This window comes from Urocitellus parryii, chromosome 4 (genome assembly GCF_045843805.1).
Source record: "Urocitellus parryii isolate mUroPar1 chromosome 4, mUroPar1.hap1, whole genome shotgun sequence".
In the NCBI taxonomy this organism is placed as follows: Eukaryota; Metazoa; Chordata; class Mammalia; order Rodentia; family Sciuridae; genus Urocitellus; species Urocitellus parryii.
Window position 1 is genome coordinate 36,869,201 of NC_135534.1, and position 21,154 is coordinate 36,890,354.

The 21,154-nt window shown below is 39.7% G+C and overlaps 1 protein-coding gene across 1 annotated transcript in view; it reads left to right on the plus strand.

The window, feature by feature from the left end:
- Positions 1-21,154, plus strand: part of Kif18a (kinesin family member 18A) — a 79,811-nt gene that overhangs the window by 25,235 nt on the left and 33,422 nt on the right. The window contains exons 10-11 of the mRNA XM_026412279.2: positions 9,603-9,765; positions 14,571-14,735. Coding sequence (XP_026268064.2) covers positions 9,603-9,765; positions 14,571-14,735 — 328 coding nt within the window. The remainder of the gene's footprint in view (positions 1-9,602; positions 9,766-14,570; positions 14,736-21,154) is intronic.

Here is a 21,154-nt window from a genome sequence, read left to right on the forward strand (position 1 = left end):
TGAGCTGTCTATGTTCTTTTCCAGCTGAAATACTTTGTCTTCATTGTCTGATGTTCTCTCTTCTAAGTGATCTACTCTGCTGGTAGTATTCTCAATTGAGTTTTTAAGTTGGTTTATTGTTTCCTGCATTTCTAGAATTTCTATTTGTTTGTTTTTTATTACTTCTATCTCCCTGTGAAATTGATCTTTTACTTCCTGGATTTGTTTGTCAATGTGATCTTTCATTGTCTGATTTTGCTGTCTCATGTCTTCCTTGAGACTCCAGATCATCTGAAGCATATATATCCTGAACTCTTTATCTGATATTCCATCTGTTGCAGCTATTACCTCTTCTAAAGTTGAGTTGACCTGCATTGCTTGTGGTCCTTTCTTTCCTTGTCTTTTCATACTGCTTGCGTTTCTTTCTGCTTGGTGCAACTGTTGTGTTTTTGAAATTTACCCCCTATTTATTTATGTTGCTCTTGTATAGTTGGAAAGTCTCCCTTGCAGGGTGGGTCGTGGCTGTGCTCCTCCTCTAATTATGGTGGTCTATCTATCACGCTGATCGGTCACAGGTCTGCCCCCCCTGCGGGCACAGGAGGCGGCTTTGCTCTGCCCCCACTCCAATTGTGGTAACGTAACTACCACGCCCTGGGGTCGTAGGTCCTGATCTGGATGTGGGTGGCGGCTCTGCTGGGTCCCCACTCCAATTGGTGTGACGCGTCTACCACGCTGGCATACTTCTAGGCCGGTGGGTCACAGTTCTGCACAGCCCCCACTCCCAATGGGAGTACCTGACTACCTCTCCAACGGGTCGCTGGGCCCCCTCCGGACCCGGGCGGCGACCCTGCTCCGCCCCCACTCCAACCAGTGTGACGCAACTGCCTCGGTGTTACGTGTCCACCACTCTGGCAAGCTACCTGGCCTGTCTTGCCAGTGGGCCGCAGGTCTGCCTGCACGCTCTGCACAGCCCCTACTCCCAATGAGGTTACTTGGCTACCGCTTCGCGGGGCCGCTGGTCCTATTCTAGGCGTGGGCGGCTACTCTCTTCAGACCCAGCTGCGTTTGGGGTGTCATGCTACCACGCCGGCGGGTCACTTGGCCTGCTCTGGGTGCAGGTGGAAGCTCCACTCTGCCCCCACAGCACCCAACAGGACCCTGACTGAGAAGCAGACACCGCTGGTTCCCTAGCCTTGGGTCAAAGCAGCTTCGGTAGCCAGAACCCGCCTCTCCTATCTCGATACACTCTCCGCTGGGAGCTGGCTCCAGCAAGCGACCCCCACGGGTTCCCTAGCCCCGGGCCAAAACTGTTCCAGGAGTCAGAACCCAGTCGCCCCTAGCTCAGCGCACGCTCCACTTGGAGCTGGCCTCCACCGGCAGTCTCCGCAGTTGCCTCAGACCTGGGCCAGGTTAGCCCCGGGAACCAGAATCCAGCTGCTCAGTGCCCGGTACACGCCTTGCCAGGCATGAGCCTCTAGGAGTATTCTCCACAAGATCCCCAGTCCCGAGCCTGAGCTAGAAATCTGTCTGCTAGACGCAGGCAACTACCAGCCTGAAATCACCTGTTCCGTCGCTGGATGAGCTGAGATCAATAGAACATGGGGATGATTACATCATCTCTCCGAAATGGCGGCTGCTGTCCTCCTCTGTGGTCCGACCGGTGTCTGGAACCCAACTGGACCGCTTCTCTCCTCTGTCTGATAGCTGGAACTCAGCACTAAGCGCTGCCAAAGTCCTAGCGCCAAACCGCTAGAGGCACTTCACAGACTCAGGCCTGCGGAGCCTGGTCTGGCCGCCTCCAAGCCGGCTGGGGGTGGGGTGGGGTGGTAGGAATGTGGATCCTATTGCTGGAACGCCGGAGGCCGTTCACAGACTCAAGCCTGTGGGGCCCAGTCTGGCCTCCGCCCGCGGCCGGCGGGGTTGTGTCCCTGGTCCGCTTGCTCCGAACTGGCTGGGGGTGGGGTGGGGTGTTAGGAGTGTGGATCCTAGCACCAAGCCGCTAGAGTCAGTTCACAGACTAAGGCCTGCGGGGCCCAGTAGGTTCCTATGTTCGCTGCAGTTCAGCGGCGGCCGGCGGGATTGTGTCCCTGATCTGCGATGCACCGAGCCGGCTGGGGGTGGGGTGGTAGGAATGTGGATCCTATCGCTGGACCGCCAGAGGCCCTTCACAGACTCAAGCCTGCGGGGCCCAGTCTGGCCGCCGCCCGTGGCCAGCCGGCGGGGTTGTGTCCCTGGTCCGCTTTGCTCCGAACTGGCTGGGGGTGGGGTGGGGTGTTAGGAGTGTTGATCCTAGCACCAAGCCGCTAGAGTCAGTTCACAGATTCAGGCCTGCGGGGCCCAGTAGGTTCCTATGTTCGCTGCAGTTCAGCGGCGGCCGGCGGGATTGTGTCCCTGATCTGCGATGCACCGAGCCGGCTGGGGGTGGGGTGGTAGGAATGTGGATCCTATCGCTGGACCGCCAGAGGCCCTTCACAGACTCAAGCCTGGGGGGCCCAGTCTGGCCGCCGGGGTTGTGTCCCTGGTCCGCTTTGCTCCGAACTGGCTGGGGGTGGGGTGGGGTGTTAGGAGTGTTGATCCTAGCACCAAGCCGCTAGAGTCAGTTCACAGATTCAGGCCTGCGGGGCCCAGTAGGTTCCTATGTTCGCTGCAGTTCAGCGGCGGCCGGCGGGATTGTGTCCCTGATCTGCGATGCACCGAGCCGGCTGGGGGTGGGGTGGTAGGAATGTGGATCCTATCGCTGGACCGCCAGAGGCCCTTCACAGACTCAAGCCTGGGGGGCCCAGTCTGGCCGCCGGGGTTGTGTCCCTGGTCCGCTTTGCTCCGAACTGGCTGGGGGTGGGGTGGGGTGTTAGGAGTGTGGATCCTAGCACCAAGCCGCTAGAGTCAGTTCACAGATTCAGGCCTGCGGGGCCCAGTAGGTTCCTATGTTCGCTGCAGTTCAGCGGCGGCCGGCGGGATTGTGTCCCTGAACTGCGATGCACCGAGCCGGCTGGGGGTGGGGTGGTAGGAATGTGGATCCTATCGCTGGACCGCCAGAGGCCCTTCACAGACTCAAGCCTGCGGGGCCCAGTCTGGCCGCCGCCCGTGGCCAGCCGGCGGGGTTGTGTCCCTGGTCCGCTTTGCTCCGAACTGGCTGGGGGTGGGGTGGGGTGTTAGGAGTGTGGATCCTAGCACCAAGCCGCTAGAGTCAGTTCACAGACTCAGGCCTGCGGGGCCCAGTAGGTTCCTATGTTCGCTGCAGTTCAGCGGAGGCCGGCGGGATTGTGTCCCTGAACTGCGATGCACCGAGCCGGCTGGGGGTGGGGTGGTAGGAATGTGGATCCTATCGCTGGACCGCCAGAGGCCGTTCACAGACTCAAGCCTGCGGGGCCCAGTCTGGCCGCTGCCCCTGGCCAGCCGGCGGGGTTGTGTCCCTGGTCCGCTTTGCCCCGAACTGGCTGGGGGTGGGGTGGGGTGTTAGGAGTGTGGATCCTAGCACCAAGCCGCTAGAGTCAGTTCACAGATTCAGGCCTGCGGGGCCCAGTAGGTTCCTATGTTCGCTGCAGTTCAGCGGCGGCCGGCGGGATTGTGTCCCTGATCTGCGATGCACCGAGCCGGCTGGGGGTGGGGTGGTAGGAATGTGGATCCTATCGCTGGACCGCCAGAGGCCCTTCACAGACTCAAGCCTGCGGGGCCCAGTCTGGCCGCCGCCCGTGGCCAGCCGGCGGGGTTGTGTCCCTGGTCCGCTTTGCTCCGAACTGGCTGGGGGTGGGGTGGGGTGTTAGGAGTGTGGATCCTAGCACCAAGCCGCTAGAGTCAGTTCACAGACTCAGGCCTGCGGGGCCCAGTAGGTTCCTATGTTCGCTGCAGTTCAGCGGAGGCCGGCGGGATTGTGTCCCTGAACTGCGATGCACCGAGCCGGCTGGGGGTGGGGTGGTAGGAATGTGGATCCTATCGCTGGACCGCCAGAGGCCGTTCACAGACTCAAGCCTGCGGGGCCCAGTCTGGCCGCTGCCCCTGGCCAGCCGGCGGGGTTGTGTCCCTGGTCCGCTTTGCCCCGAACTGGCTGGGGGTGGGGTGGGGTGTTAGGAGTGTGGATCCTAGCACCAAGCCGCTAGAGTCAGTTCACAGATTCAGGCCTGCGGGGCCCAGTAGGTTCCTATGTTCGCTGCAGTTCAGCGGCGGCCGGCGGGATTGTGTCCCTGATCTGCGATGCACCGAGCCGGCTGGGGGTGGGGTGGTAGGAATGTGGATCCTATCGCTGGACCGCCAGAGGCCCTTCACAGACTCAAGCCTGGGGGGCCCAGTCTGGCCGCCGGGGTTGTGTCCCTGGTCCGCTTTGCTCCGAACTGGCTGGGGGTGGGGTGGGGTGTTAGGAGTGTGGATCCTAGCACCAAGCCGCTAGAGTCAGTTCACAGATTCAGGCCTGCGGGGCCCAGTAGGTTCCTATGTTCGCTGCAGTTCAGCGGCGGCCGGCGGGATTGTGTCCCTGAACTGCGATGCACCGAGCCGGCTGGGGGTGGGGTGGTAGGAATGTGGATCCTATTGCTGGACCGCCAGAGGCCCTTCACAGACTCAAGCCTGCGGGGCCCAGTCTGGCCGCCGCCCGTGGCCAGCCGGCGGGGTTGTGTCCCTGGTCCGCTTTGCTCCGAACTGGCTGGGGGTGGGGTGGGGTGTTAGGAGTGTGGATCCTAGCACCAAGCCGCTAGAGTCAGTTCACAGACTCTGGCCTGCGGGGCCCAGTAGGTTCCTATGTTCGCTGCAGTTCAGCGGAGGCCGGCGGGATTGTGTCCCTGAACTGCGATGCACCGAGCCGGCTGGGGGTGGGGTGGTAGGAATGTGGATCCTATCGCTGGACCGCCAGAGGCCCTTCACAGACTCAAGCCTGCGGGGCCCAGTCTGGCCGCCGCCCGTGGCCAGCCGGCGGGGTTGTGACCCTGGTCCTCTTTGCTCCGAACTGGCTGGGGGTGGGGTGGGGTGTTAGGAGTGTGGATCCTAGCACCAAGCCGCTAGAGTCAGTTCATAGATTCAGGCCTGCGGGGCCCAGTAGGTTCCTATGTTCGCTGCAGTTCAGCGGCGGCCGGCGGGATTGTGTCCCTGATCCGCGTTGCGGAGATTCACTCACCTGGGACCAACTGACCCCTCCCACAGACTTACTAGTTATCGGCAGGTCTCCTTTCAGTGGAAAATTGTTAGAAGTTCCTCAGCATGTCCCATGCAAGTGTATTTATGTGTCTCTCTGATCCCGTTACTGCGGAGGTATAGAAAATGCTGCCTGCTCGCCGGCCGCCATGTTGGATCCCCCTCGAGTAAATTCTTATGTTTCTGCACTATACTATTTGGTAAACTTCATAGAAGTACTTACTTACAAAACTTATTTCTATCAGTGACAAGAATTTGTTGTTTCCACTGCATAGCTAGACCCCAATGTATAGACTTTTGATTTGTTGTTGTTGTTATTTCTCACCAATTTTAATGTCTTTTTTAAAATAACATAAGTGATTCCTTGTTATTTATTTAGTCTTATCAAAAAAATTTTTTTTTTTTTTCAGTACTGGCACTTGAATCCAAGGGTGCTCTACCACTGCACCTAGACCTTTTTATTTTTTTTATTTTGAGTCAGGGTCTCACTGAATTTCTGAGGCTGGCCTTGAACTTATGATCCTTCTGCCTTGGCTTCCTGATTCACTGAAATTATAGACATATGTCACAGTGCCCAACTTTCAAAGAAAGCTTTTACCTCTGATGTATTATTATTAGTTGCTGTTATTGTTTCATTTTGTTAGTCAAACATAGCTGTGGTCATCATTCGAATGGATAATATCTCTGATAATACAGTTTCTTTAAAATTGAAGAAGTTACTAGCTTTTCAATGTTGGAGTAATTGCTTCCATAGAATTTCTTAGCATTACCTAAACAAATCTACTTTACCAATTAAAACCTTATAGATAAGTAAACTTTTGTGGAGTCGATAGCTTTAAATCATTGAACTATCTTCTAATAAAATTATTCAGAGGAAGATGGCCTGAGCTATGAAAAAAAACATTTATTTGAAATTTTTATATTTCCATCTTTTAAGTAACAATAAAAACTTAGATTTTAGTTCTAGCAATGTGTTAAATAATTTACTTATATTTAAAGAAGGTGATTTTAAAATTATATTCTATAACCTTTGTCATTTCCCCACAAATAGTAATGTCCTAAAAGAAATATATGAAATATCTTTATCATATCTATATTTTTCCTTGAGATATTTGTATGCCATGAATTTTCTCTTTTTTTTAATGTTTATTATTAGTTGTTCAAAACATTACATAGTTCTTGACATATCATATTTCATACATTTGATTCAAGTGGGTTATGAACTCCCATTTTTACCCCGTATACAGATTACAGAATCACATCGGTTACACATCCACTTTTTTACATATTGCCATACTAGTGTCTGTTGTGTTCTGTTGCCCTTCCTATCCTCTACTATCCCCCCTCCCTTCCTCTCCCATCTTCTCTCTCTACCCCATCTACTGTAATTCATTTCTCCCCCTTGTTTTTTTTTTCCCTTTCCCCTCACTTCCTCTTATATGTAATTTTGTATCACAGTGAGGGTCTCCTTCCATTTCCATGCAATTTCCCTTCTCTTTCCCTTTCCCTCCCACCTCTCGTCCCTGTTTAATGTTAATCTTCTTCTCATGCTCTTCCTCCCTGCTCTGTTCTTAGTTGCTCTCCTTATATCAAAGAAGACATTTGGCATTTGTTTTTTAGGGATCGGCTAGCTTCACTTAGCATAATCTGCTCTAATGCCATCCATTTCCCTGCAAATTCCATGATTTTGTCATTTTTTAGTGCAGAATAATACTCCATTGTGTATAAATGCCACAATTTTTTTATCCATTCATCTATTGAAGGGCATCTAGGTTGGTTCCACAGTCTAGCTATTGTGAATTGTGCTGCTATGATCATTGATGTAGCAATATCCCTATAGTACGCTCTTTTAAGGTCTTTAGTGAATAGTCCGAGAAGGGGAATAGCTGGGTCAAATGGTGGTTCCATTCCCAGCTTTCCCAGGAATCTCCATACTGCTTTCCATATTGGCCGCACCAGTTTGCAGTCCCACCAGCAATGTACAAGTGTACCCTTTTCCCCACATCCTCGCCAGCACTTATTGTTGTTTGACTTCATCATGGCTGCCAATCTTACTGGAGTGAGATGGTATCTTAGGGTGGTTTTGATTTGCATTTCTCTGACTGCTAGAGATGGTGAGCATTTTTTCATATACTTGTTGATTGATTGTATGTCCTCCTCTGAGAAATGTCTGTTCAGGTCCTTGGCCCATTTGTTGATTGGGTTATTTGTTTTCTTATTGTTTAATTTTTTGAGTTCTTTGTATACTCTGGATATTAGGGCTCTATCTGAAGTGTGAGGAGTAAAAATTTGTTCGCAGGATGTAGGCTCCCTATTTACCTCTCTTATTGTTTCTCTTGCTGAGAAAAAACTTTTTAGTTTGAGTGAGTCCCATTTGTTGGTTCTTCTTTTTAACTCTTGTGCTATGGGTGTCCTATTAAGGAATTTGGAGCCTGACCCGCAATATGTAGATTGGAGCCAACTTTTTCTTCTATCAGACGCAGAGTCTTTGATTTGATATCAAGCTCCTTGATCCATGTTGAGTTAACTTTTGTGCATGGCGAGAGAAAGAGATTCAGTTTCATTTTGTTGCATATGGATTTCCAGTTTTCCCAGCACCATTTGTTGAAGATGCTATCCTTCCTCCATTGCATGCTTTTAGCCCCTTTATCAAATATAGGATAGTTACAATTTTGTGGATTGGTCTCTGTGTCCTCGATTCTGTACCATTGGTCCACCCGCCTGTTTTGGTACCAGTACCATGCTGTTTTTGTTACTATTGCTCTGTAGTATAGTTTGAAGTCTGGTATCACTATACCACCTGATTCATACTTCCTGCTTAGAATTACTTTTGCTATTCTGGGTCTTTTATTTTTCCATATGAATTTCATGATTTGTATGCCACGAATTTTCAAAGTGTCTTTTCCTATAAAAGTTTAATAATGTTTTATACAATTTAAACAGGTAAGAGAAAAATATAAGAAGTCCCTAAAAGATAATACAATTGTTCTTTATAATGAACAATTCTAAAACTTGTTTTCCAGTTAACTTGAATATTTTAAATAATTAGGAAATAGTTATTAATCAGTTCTTTAAAACGTTTTGTTTTGAATGATGTTTTTTTTAAAAGGAGCTTTTTAGAAACCTTTGATACTAATTTCCTTACTTCATCTAATCAGCAAACATCACCATGTAAAATGTCTGGAACAGAATTACAAAATTGACAAGTATTTAATTTTCTTCTTGAGTAAATAGTTGCAGAAAACTAAGAAATTACCATTGGTTATTATCTAAAGATAACTTATTTCATTTACTGGCATTAGTGTTGGTGTAATACAATACAGTAAAATCACAGTGTTCATACATATTTCCTATGAAATATTTATCAGGTTGACAAAACTGCAGTAAAGTCAATGTATTGTGGCTTCTATTCATTCCCGGTAGAGTTTCATTAAGAACTACTGACGTACATTGGCAGTAGTTTTACCACAGATACTTACAAATTTATCTTAAATTCTGGCCAAAGAACATTTATTTTTAAATGCATGTACTTGATTTTACTTTGAAGTCTTCACAGTTAATTCTTTGAGATTTTTGCTGGTATGTGGTTGTTCATATTACAACCATATATCAGAACTGAACTATGAGTTGAAAGCAAAAATATATTTTTACAGGATTAAAATATTGTTGTAACCTCTGTTCTGCTGATCCTGTAAAGGTGCAGAATTGCAGGTTCCCAAGAAATCTCATAGGAGTTAATTAGCTATAATTCTTTCGACTTTGGAGATCTGAATCAAACATCCCAGCTTTGATTCTTTAGATCCATAGATTCTGAATAGCTTTAGATCTATTGATTCTTCTGCTCTTTGAAAGAAACAAACTGTGTGGCTTTTCTAGATTCACCACATTGTAAACTTGGACGTTTTGGGTCCTGGCAGTGTCAGTTGACTCTTAGCCAGGCTGTAGGGGGTACCTAACCGTATGGTGTGTTTTTCACTGTAACAAATTTCGAAGCTAAAATCTGGCTCTCTTGCTTTCCCTAGGGGGCCATGGAGGCACCATATGATTATGCCTCCTCCTGCTTATTTCTTCACAGTGAGCCAACACCAAAACAACACACAATGTTGTGTTGCTCATGGGGCCTTGAGAATTAGCATAGTACAGATTCAGGTTTTATCTTTTTCTTCCTAACATAAAATATTTTATTTTGCTAAGTAGTCAGGTTATATTTAAACATAAGCATAGACAAAATATATTTCTAATACCACAGGCCTTGCAGTTGCATATCATTTTCAATAACATAATTTTCCTTGGTAAACAGAGAGAAACCTAGCAGTAGAAATAAAGTTAAAACTCCTTTTAAAACATTTTGTAGTAGGAACATTCCTAGCCTGCATGTTCTTTATCATTGAGTATAATTCTGTGAGTGGAATAGATTATTTTGTTCACTCATTTCTTTTAGTAAACTTTATATGACTTGTCAAAAAATTAATGAAATTCTGTAATGTGTTTTATTTTGGTAGATATCAAGAAATTCTGAACTGCTTGTTTCAGAATCGAGAAGAAATCAGACAAGAATATCTTAAGTTGGAAATGTTACTTAAAGAAAATGAACTTAAGTCATTCTATCAACAACAGTGCCATAAGCAAATAGAAATGATGTGTTCTGAAGACAAAGTAGAAAAGGTATTGAACAATTTTATAATTAAATTTTAGACAATGTAAAAAATATGGGAACTTCTAGAAATTTGATAGGCAGGATTACTTAATCACTCGTTTTCTATAAATACTTGGAAAAGCAGGAGAAAATACAGCAAACATTATTTTAAACCCATAAGAATACCAGAAAAGGGCTGGGGATATAGCTCAGTTGATAGAATCCTTTCCTTGCATGCACAAGGCCCTGGGTTCAATCCCCAGCACCACAAATATAAATATATATATATATATATATATATATATATATATATATATATATATATATTTAGAAAATAAATTAAATTCTTGGGTTTCTGAAGGCTTAAAATATTATAGTACACTGTTCTTTTCACACACATGTAGACCACTCCCACTGCCTGTCTTTGGCATGTACCAAATACTTAGGTAAAATACCCAAGAGAGATAGTGAGTTAGAAATTTGAGCTCCCACATAAAGCTGGGAACTTCAGAGATTCATATCCTTCGTGCTGGAATGAGAAGGGATGAGAGAGCAGAGGAAATCTTGCCAAAAAGCACAGGATAATAAGAGGTAAGGGAAAAAATTTCATTTGAAGGCTATCATAGTATGCTTTCCCCAGTGATTGAGGCTTAAATTTTTTACAGCCCATGTATTTTATTGTAGAAAACCACTAAAGTTGACAAATTAATATAAAATGGGAAAAAAAAAGTATACAACCAGTGATGCTTCTTGGAAACTTCACAGAAGTAATGTAAAATCAGCTTAAAGAAACAAACCCTCAACTCTTACCACTAATGAACTTACAGTCCAAAAGTATAAAATATGTGGCGACACAGTTCACCAAATACAGCAGTCAGCAGACTTAGCAAATATGGCTGAAGCCCTCAAACTTCAGATACTAGAGAAATCTATCCGATACAAACCGTGAAAATGAATAAAGTTATAATAACAGAGATACAGACTACACAATACACCCAAAATGGGGATGGTGAGAGATTTCCACAAATAATTAATATTATCCTTATAATTAACAGGAAATAAAGGGACAGTTAAGTCATTTTGTCAATGGTTGCAGGAGCTTATAGGTAGCTCAGCTATGATTTAAACTCTAGCAAGCTGATTCTACAGCCTGTGCTTTTATTCTTGTCCCTATGCTCTTATTCTTGTCCCTCTGCTGTTTTGGCATGTTAGATGTAGCAGAAGAGAGAATTAAGAACATGAAAATAGATCTGAAAGAATGCTATCATTGTGAATGAAAAGATTGGATATATGAACAAGATGTTCTTATATGAATTACTGACTTGGTATAATATGCAGATTATAATTGTAGGACAATATGTATAAAAGAACATATATTCAATATGTCTTGCCAGTACTACTTCCTTCCCATAGCAAATTTCGCTAATTAATTGCCATAATCTTTCTGAATTTGAAAGCACCCAAACTAACAACTATGAATAGACTAGAATTGGTACATGATATCATGCACATCTGCCATAGTGGGAAATAGTGACAAGAGATTGGGAAGATAGGATAATAGGACAGATTGTGAAAACTTTGGTTGTTGAGAATTGAGAGTCTATTTTTGTATCCAAAAGACAGTCTTTGAAGGTAGTCTGGGTACCATTGTTAAAATGTAGAAACAGAGTGCCATTTTTAAATCATTTGAATAAACTACTTAGTGCCATTAATAAGTTTGATCTGTTTAATCCCAAACTAATTTAGATTGTTGCTATTTTAAAGTAGTGAAGTAGGTTTGACATGTTTCTTCAGTTTGGGTTTTTTTTTGTGTGTGTATGTGTGTGTTTTGTTTGTTTCATTTTAAGTTATTGATTGTAGTTAAGCCATTGAGAAACATAGGAAGGCATCTAGAGGCAGAATTGTTTTGTTTTTATGCAGAAGTCAAACTTAGTTTTAATAAACTGCTTACCAAGGCAAGGAATTTTATATATTTTGGACCCTCTCCAAAAAGAAGTTTATTATCAAAAGTACTGAAAAGAATCTCATAACATTGATTTGGCTTTAAGTAATTCTATAGTATGGACTCTGAAATTAATATTAAAGTTCCTGAGTAGTTTTATGGCCACATAAAGATAATTTGTAAAATTAGTTTTGATGAAGAAATGTGAGTTTGCCACATTAGCAGTTCTTTTATACTGTGCAACAGTAACACCTAAAATTTTAGAATTATGTGTTTGTTCTCTCATGACTTTTGTAGTGTTCTGGAAATTATGTTAAATAATGTCAAATCCTTAATGGAAAACACTTTTCTTTTAATGTCACGGTCTGATATGCATAATTTACAGTGTATTCCCAAATACTTGGCACTTCTGAACAATGATTCATTGGAGGAACCCCCAATGGAAAACATTCCCATCAAGAATCATCATAAAGATTACATTTGATAGACATTAGAAGTAAAGTCAAAAACATACTTTTTGGGTTTTAGATTAGGATCTTTCTGGTATTAAATATCGCTGCCTTTAGACCCACAAATCATTTCTTGCTCTGGCTTCTAAGAGTTAGAGTGAAATAAAGATAATTTAATTTAGCTGCCTTCCTTCAGGCAGGTACAATACTTTTATCCTCATTTTTCAGATGAGATGACTGAAGACCCACTGAGATTAACTTGCCTGAGTTTTCACGCCTGCTAAGTAGCAGAAGTCAAGACATCAAATCTCCCATTTTCTGTTAAGCAGTTTCATTAAATTTAAACTTTCAGGATCCCATTCTGACTTTAAAAATTACTTAAGATTTCAAAGCTTTCTCATTTAGTTGGATTCCATCAACCACTATTGCTACTAGAAATCAAAATTGAGGAGCTGGGAATGTAAGCTCAGTGGTATAGTATTTGCCTAACAAATGTGAAGCCCCGTACTACAAGAACAAGAAATCAAGACAGATTTACAAAAATATATTTATTATTCGCTTAAAAACAGTTGGTCCATTGCATGATAATATTCATAACTACTTTGTGAATTATGGCTGTATAAATTATGTTTTCCTTAAACAAAAATTGGTAATGAGAAGAGTAGCAGTATTTTAAGTTTTTTGCAGATCTCTTTATGCCTTGCTTTTTGTATAAGCTGTATTCACATATCTGCTTCTTTATTATGTTGTGATATAACACATCATTTAGTCTCTGGTAAACTACTATACAGTATATGTATGTAAGAATTAAAAGAACCAATAAGGTCTTCATGTTTTTATGAAAATAGTTTTGACCTAGTGAATCCTCTGAAAGGATCTCAGGGATCTTTAAAGGTTGAAGGGATCTTTGTCAGTCTGTACCACCCTTGAAAAACATTTGCATTATAGTATTCTATCCTACTTCTCTTCCTAAGTTTTGTTTTATTTTATCTTTTGTGAGTTTTATTTTATTTTATCTTTTCAACCACTTAGATTTGTTTTTTGTTTGTTTGTTTAAGCAATTTGTTCTGTCAATGTCTTAACTAGAGTGTTTGGAATGTGATAAGGTAACCAGACAAATCACAATAGTGAAGAACATTCATTAGAATGACAGTGCCTGTTAACCATTTCTCCATGATCATTATATTCTATCCAAAAGTGACCCTATATTTCCCTTGAAGGAGAGGTCCAATAAAATATATGGATATCTAGGATTTGTCTAGGGTTATCACATTTGCCTGACCCCAATCCTTTATAAGTTCCTATCTTCCATTCAGATGAAGGTAATCATGTTTTTTGTTTTATCTTATATGCCCTCAACTGTGAATAATATATCATTTATAAAATTTAATTAGAAAGAGGAATTTATCACTTAAAGAGAGTAGAGTCTTTGACAAATTTCAAATCTAGTTTCTGTGCTTTTTCTTTTTAATTCCTTTGACACCATCTGTAAGTGTTTGTTGTAATCCATGGGGATTTATTGTTTCAGGCATACCCATTATATCTGGTAATTATTTAGTTCAATACCTATCAGTAAATAGCCCAGAGAGGTCAAGCTATTCTGTCACACAGTTCCATTAATAGAGTATGACATAACCTTAAGACCAGTTTTTATCTCAATTCATGACCATGTAAACACCAAAATTAGCCACAATGTCTATAATGGAATGTGAGCCAGTATCCAGACAAAATCAGATATTGATAAGTACGTTGTTATCTTTTCAATCATTTGTATCAGCCAGCTTAAGGCATTTTAGTCAAAACCAGAGCAATAGAACCCCATTTCTTCTCGGTTTTTTATGTAATTTTTTTTATTTATATTTGACAGCAGAATGCATTACAATCCTTATTATGTATATAGAGCACAATTTTTCATATCTCTAGTTATGTACATTCACACCAATTCGTGTCTTCATACATGTACTTTGGATAGTAATGATCATCACATTTCACCATCATTAATTACCCCATGCTCCCTCCCTTCCCCTCTAACCCCTCTTCCCTATCTAGTCTTCACGTTTTTTAAATTGGAGAAAAGAGCACAATATGCATCTGCTTTGATTTTGAATAAGGGAATTATGGAATTTATCTGACCTGGTATAAACTTTATAAATGCCATTACTGAAAGGAATGCAGTGTAGCACACACACTAGAAAGTTATAGTCTTTGATTTGGCCATTGTATTTCTTAAAACCATAAACTACCAACATGTAATTTTATTAAAATGACTCATAACTCAATTTCCTGTTTTCCTGCAAGTAGCAGTATTGTGAGATTTCAAGGGGACAAATAAACTTTAAATACAAAAAGCATAGCTTACTTTAATAAACTATAACAACTACTTTGCTAATATGGAGTCAGCTATCATAAAAATAGGTGAACTCTTTAAATGCATTTGTTTCAGGCCACTTGTAAACGAGATCATAGACTTGCTATGATGAAAACCCGTCGCTGCTACCTGGAGAAAAAGAAGGAGGAAGAATTGAAGAGATTTGATGAAAATACTAATTGGCTTCATCGTGTGGAAAATGAAATGAGAGTCTTAGGTCAGAATGGCCATATTCCAAAGGTACAGATGTGTTTATACATTCAGATTTAATATTTGTAAAAACTGAGCTTTTAAAATTTATCTTCTTTGTAGAGTAAAATTATCTTTTATACAAGAATAAATACCTACTAGATTTCCCTTCTCTGTACTCTCAGAAGACTAGAGTTACTTTTAAATGTTGTTATTCTTAAGCATTTGCATCCTTTTATGAGGTATCTCTTAAGTTAGTAATTCTATTACAAACCATGAGCATTCATCATGTAGGTAATTTACATTTGCTTTAAATCTAGATATTTTGTATGAAAACAGTTTTAAATGTGATTAGTATTAATTATGTTACAGTTTACAGTGATTTCTGTGTCTAGCTGAGCATATTCTTTTTTAGAATGGCAAAGGTTATGTTTGTAAAGTGTACTCAAGGCTAATGGCTGTTCTGCTACAATGCTACAAGTAATCTGACTTTAGTGACTTTACTAATTTGGGCTGTTTTGCTCCCTTAACAGTAAATCTTCTAGGTAGGCAGCTATTTCATGATTGTCATTTCATGATTGTAATATTACTGTTTCATCTCTAGTTTCAATTTTACACCTAGACCATAGAAGAGGAAAGAAATGAGGGAAGGATTTCTACACTGAGAGAGCAAAGACTTTTCCAGAAATTCCTAAAGGACTATCCATTGGCTAGAATTGTGTCACAAGGCTATTTCTAAATATAAAGAAGTCTGGAAAGGTGACTTTTTAGTTTGTTGTGTTTTTTTTTTTTTTTCCTCCCTAAAATTGGTGTTCTCTTCATGAGAAAGAAAGAAAAAGTAAATATGGTATAAGCACCTACCAGCAATTGCCACCAAGTAACTAGTTTTGAACCAGGTACCTAATACTTTAAAAGAATATTTTCAGTGTTTTCTTTTGTTTTTTAAAGGAAAAGTATCATAAAGTCTTTCCTTTGATGATACTTTTTCTGAAATTCTGTACTTTATTTCAGCTAATTGTTATTAGGCTGCAAAAATCTTCAAATTTCTGGAAGAGAAAACAGACAGGCCTGAAAATAGAGATGAACTAAAATATTCAGTAACAAATGCTAGAGACCTTTGATATTCAAATGTATTAATTTTTTTATAATTTAAAGATATTAGCCAATGCATCATGAGTAGATGAATAGATTTTCCTGATAGCAATGAGTATAAATGCTTTTTAATCACTACTAGTAGACAAAAAAAAAAAAAAAAAAAAAAGTGGAAGCAAATGACTTTAACCTTAAAACGTAAACATGACTGTGGAGAGGAAACTAGCAAGAATGGTCAATGACAATAGTTCAGAATAATGAAAGGATCTGGAAGGAACAGATACTTGTTTCTTAAGAAGAAAGACAAAGATAAATAGAATAATTTTTTAGTGGAGAGATTTATTGAGGATCAGCCAACAGCTCAGTTTACTTCTTAGTCATTATAGAAGACTTGAAAATATCTTGTTAGTAGCCTACCAATTAATAGTAATATTTTATAATACCATAACAGTTTATAAAGTACTTTTAAATATTCCCCTCAAAAAGAATGTAGATATTGTAGAGAGAATAGGCTTTATACTTAAGAGTATTTAATAATTCTAGTATGTGATAATTCCCTTGAATGCAAATTATAAACGTGAATTGTCTGACTTTTAACAAATTATTTATTGATTTCTTAATTTTATATCTGTAAATATATTTAAGGCATTAGGAGCTTAAGTGAAATTCTGTATTCAAAGGCCTAATAGCATTTAATAATATTTAATGAATAATAGTTTAATAGTCTAAGTAACAATGATATAGAAATCAATAGCCAAAGCAAGATACACACAGAAAAAACGCAACAAAGTTAGTTGTATCATGTAACATATTTTCAGTGTTTTCTCCCAAACAGTCATTCTGAACTTTTTGGAAATCTTAGATGCCTTTGAGAATCTGAACCAAGTTATGTAGGTCCTATGTCCAGATGAGATATTGGGGAGGTCATATGTATACAATTTTACATGTATTTTTAGTCATTGAAGTTTTGTGAAGCCATGCTAAAAAAAAGACAGTGATTCATCTTAGAACTGAGATTGTATAAGCTTAGAAAAGTTAACTTGTGAAATTTTATGCTAGATCTGAATCATCTAAAACTATAGAGAATCATCTTAGAAAGCAACCGTTTCTATCATACTACCTGTAAAAGTACTGAAACTTCTCTGGATATAAGAAAACAGCTGACAAGAAAGAATAATATGGTAGACAAAAGAGAAATGGCTTTTCTCATATCTCAGTGACACAGTATTCAAGAACAGTAATACTGCTTCTCTGTAAGGTCATTGCTATATTTGGTTCCCCTAACCTGTGAGGTACTAGAAACCTTCAGAGACACTGTAAATTCATAGGGTAGAAACTCTGCTGCTTCAAATCCACTAAGACAGATGGGTAAACACATGAACAATATGAAAAATCAAGCAAACAAACTACCCCAAACAACCCAGAATGCCTCAACAAAAGAGCCCATTGATACCAGAGTGGAGGAAGTGTCAGAGAAGGAATTTAGAAAGTTCATAGTTAAACTGAACTATGAGTTTAAAAGATGATGAAAGGAGTAAAATCAGAAAAGAAAAGAAAAAAACAAGAATTGAAAATCACTTCAACAAAGGTAGAAAGATCCTAAAGAAAACTCAAACAGAAATTCTCAAAATGAAGGAATCAGTGAACCAAATTAAAAATTTAGTGTAAACATTCACTAATAGATTAGACCACTTGGAATATCACAGTTTTAGGCGTCAAAGACAGAGTATATAATTTTGAAAATAATGTTGATGTTGGAGAAAAAATGTTAAGAGACCATGAATAGAATTATTAAGAAATATGGATAGCATTTGAAGGCCAAATCTAAGATTCATAGGGCTAGATAAAGGCTCTGAAGTACAAACTAAAGGAACACAAAATATTTTCAATGAAACAATATCAGAAAATTTTCCAAACCTTGAGAATGAAATAGAAAATCAAATACAGGAGGCTTACAGGGCCCCAATATACAAAATTACACACCCACATCAAGCCCCATTATTGGTGTGCCTGACACAAAAGTATAGAATTTTGAAATCTGCTGGAGAAAAACAACTGGTTGTATTTAGAGGGAAATCAACCCAGATCTTAGCCAATTTCTTAACCCAGACCTTCAAACCTAGGACGTCTTGGGATAATATATACCTAGCTCTGAAAGAAAATGGATGTCAGCCAAGAATACTATACCCAGTATAATTAAGCTTCAAAATTGAAAATGAAATAAACACCTTCCACAATAAACAAAAAAGTTAAAAGAATTCACATCTAAAAATATTGCAGGGGCTGGGGATGTGGCTCAAGCGGTAGCGTGCTCGCCTGGCATGCGTGCTGCCAGGGTTCGATCCTCAGCACCACATACAAACAAAGATGTTGTGTCTGCTGAGAACTAAAAAATAAATATTAAAAAATTCTCTCTCTCTCCTCTATCACTCTCTCTTTAAAAGAAAAAAAAAGAAAAATTTTAAAAAATATTGCAGTACAAAATATAGTCAAAAAATATGAATGAAGAGGAAATAGAAATTAAAGATGAAAGCCAACAAAAGAAGTAACTATAATAGTCTAGCAAAGGAAAATCTAATTGAACTTAAAAAGCTAGAAATAAATCCAAATAACAGGAAATAAAAATCATCTCTCAATAATAACTCTGAATGTTAATAGACTAAACTCATCAATCAAAAGATATAGGCTGGCAGATTAGGTTAAAAAATAAGACCCGACAGTATGCCATCTCCAAGACACTCACCTCATAGGCAAAGACATGCACAGTCTGAAGGTGAGAGTATGGGGGAAAAAATATCACTCACTTGGATCTCACGAACAAGCAGGGGTTTCTACTCAAATAGATCACAGCACAATAATACTGGGTGACTTTAATACATTTCTGGTCACTGAATAGATCTTACAAAAACTAGAGCAACTGTAGAACTAAAAAACAATAATTAACAGGCATATAGAATATTTCATCTGTCAATTGCAGAATGCAATTTTTTCAGCAGCAAACACAACATTTTCTGATGGAACCACTTTATAGGCCACAAAGCAACTCCTAGCAAATACAAAAATAAAAATAAAAAATTAGAGATAATACCCTGCTTTCTATAAGATTATGATTAAATGAAATTACATCTATGATAAGATAAAAAATAGAAACTATTCTGACACCTGGAGACTAAATAATTCACTATTGAATGATGAATGGATAGCAGAAGAAATCAAGGGTTGAATCAAAAACTACTCGGAAGCAAATTAGAATAGAGATACAACATGTCAAAATCTCTGAAACACTGTGAACATGATTCTAAGAGGAAATTTTATAACAGTAAACTCATTCATTAAAAGAATAGAAACATACCAAAAATAATCTAACATTACATCTCAAAGCCCTGGAAAAAGAAGAACAAACCAACACCAAAATCAATAGAACACAAAAAATAATTAAAATCAGAGCCAAAAATCACTGAAATTGAAACCAAAAAAAAAAACTTCAACAAATCAATGAAACAAAAAAGGTGGTTCTTGGAAAAAATAAGTAAAATTGCTAAACCCTAAGACAAGCTAACCAAAAGAGATGAAAGCCTCAAATTGTTGAAATCTGTGATGAAAAAGAAAATATCACCATAGATACTCCTGAAATACAGAGGATAATCAAACTCTTTTGAAAATTGATACTCCAGTAAGCTAGAAAATCTTGAAGACATCGACAAATTCCTAGAAACACATGACTAACTCAAATTGAATCAGGATATTGAAAATATAAACAGAACAATTTCATGTAAGGAAATTGAAAGAACCATCTACTAACAGAAAAGCCTAGGACCGGATAGATTCTCAGCAGAGTTCTACCAGACATTCAAAGAAGAACTAACATAAATCCTCCTAAAATTATTCCATGAAATAAAAAAGATGGAAGCTCTTCTAAACACATTCTATGAAGTTTGTGTCATCCTGAAACCAGAATCAGACAAGGCACATCAAGAAAACTTCAGACCGATACCCCTGATGAACATAGATGCAAATAATTTTAATAAAATACTGGCAAATTGTATATAAAGACATATTAAACAGATACTGCACAATGATCAAATAGGTTTTATATGCAAGGTTGGTTCAACATATGGAAATCAGTAACTATAATTCATCACATGAATAGACTTAAAGAATCACATAATTCTTGTTTCAATAGATGCAGGAAAAGCACTTGACAAAATATAGCATCCATTCATGTTTAAACACCAGAAAAACTAGGGATAGTAGGAACATATCTCAACATTGTAAAAGTAATATAGGCTAAACCCAAGGCCAAGATCATTCTAAACAGAGGAAAACTGAAAGCATTCCCTCTAAACATGAACAATACAGGTATGCCCATTTTCACCACTTCTATTCAACATATTCCTTAAAACTATAACCACAGTAATAAGCCAAAAGAAAAAAAATTAAAGGGACACGAATAGGAAATGAAGAGTTCAGACTATCTGTGTTTGCCAAGTACTTTATTGTGTATTTAGAAGACCCAAAAAAAATTTGCCAAAAACATCTAGAATTCATAAATGAATTCAGCAAAGTTTCAGGATATAAAATTAACACCCATAAATTAATTGCATTTCTGTACACCAATGATGAATCAGCTAAAAGAAATTAAGAAAACTGTCCCATTTACAATAGCCTCCAAAAATAAATAAGTAAAATACTTGAGAATCAATCTAACAAATGAAGTGGGAAGTGAAAGACCTCTGCAATGAAAACAACAGAACACTAAAGAAAGGAATTGAAGATCTCAGAAGATGAAAAGACTTCCCATAGACAGAAGTAATATTGTCAATATGGCCATACTACCAAAAGCACTATACGGATTTAGTGCAGTTCCCATCAAAATTCCAATGATGATCTCCTTAGAAATAGAAAAGGCAGTCATGAAATTCATCTGGAAAATAGTATACCCAATATAGTCAAAGCAGTCCTTAGGGAGGAAAACTTAGTAGTTAGCCTCACAATACCAGACCTTAAATTAAACTACAGAGCTATAGTAACAAAAACAGCATGGTATTGGCACAAAAACACACATGAAGACCAAAGGAACAGAATAGAAGACTCAAGAGACAAACCCACAAAAATACAGTTACCTCATACTAGACAAAGATGCCAAATACATAATTGGAGAAAAGATAGCCTCTATAACTAATGGTGCTGGGAAAACTAGAAATCCATATGTAGCAAAATGAAATTGAACCCCTATCACTCACCCTGCACAAAACTCAAATCAAAATGTATCAAAGACCTACAAATTAGACCAAAAACCCTGCACCCACTAGAAGAAAATGTAGACCCAACTTTCCATCATGTCAGCTTAAGAACCAACTTCCTCAATAAGACTCACA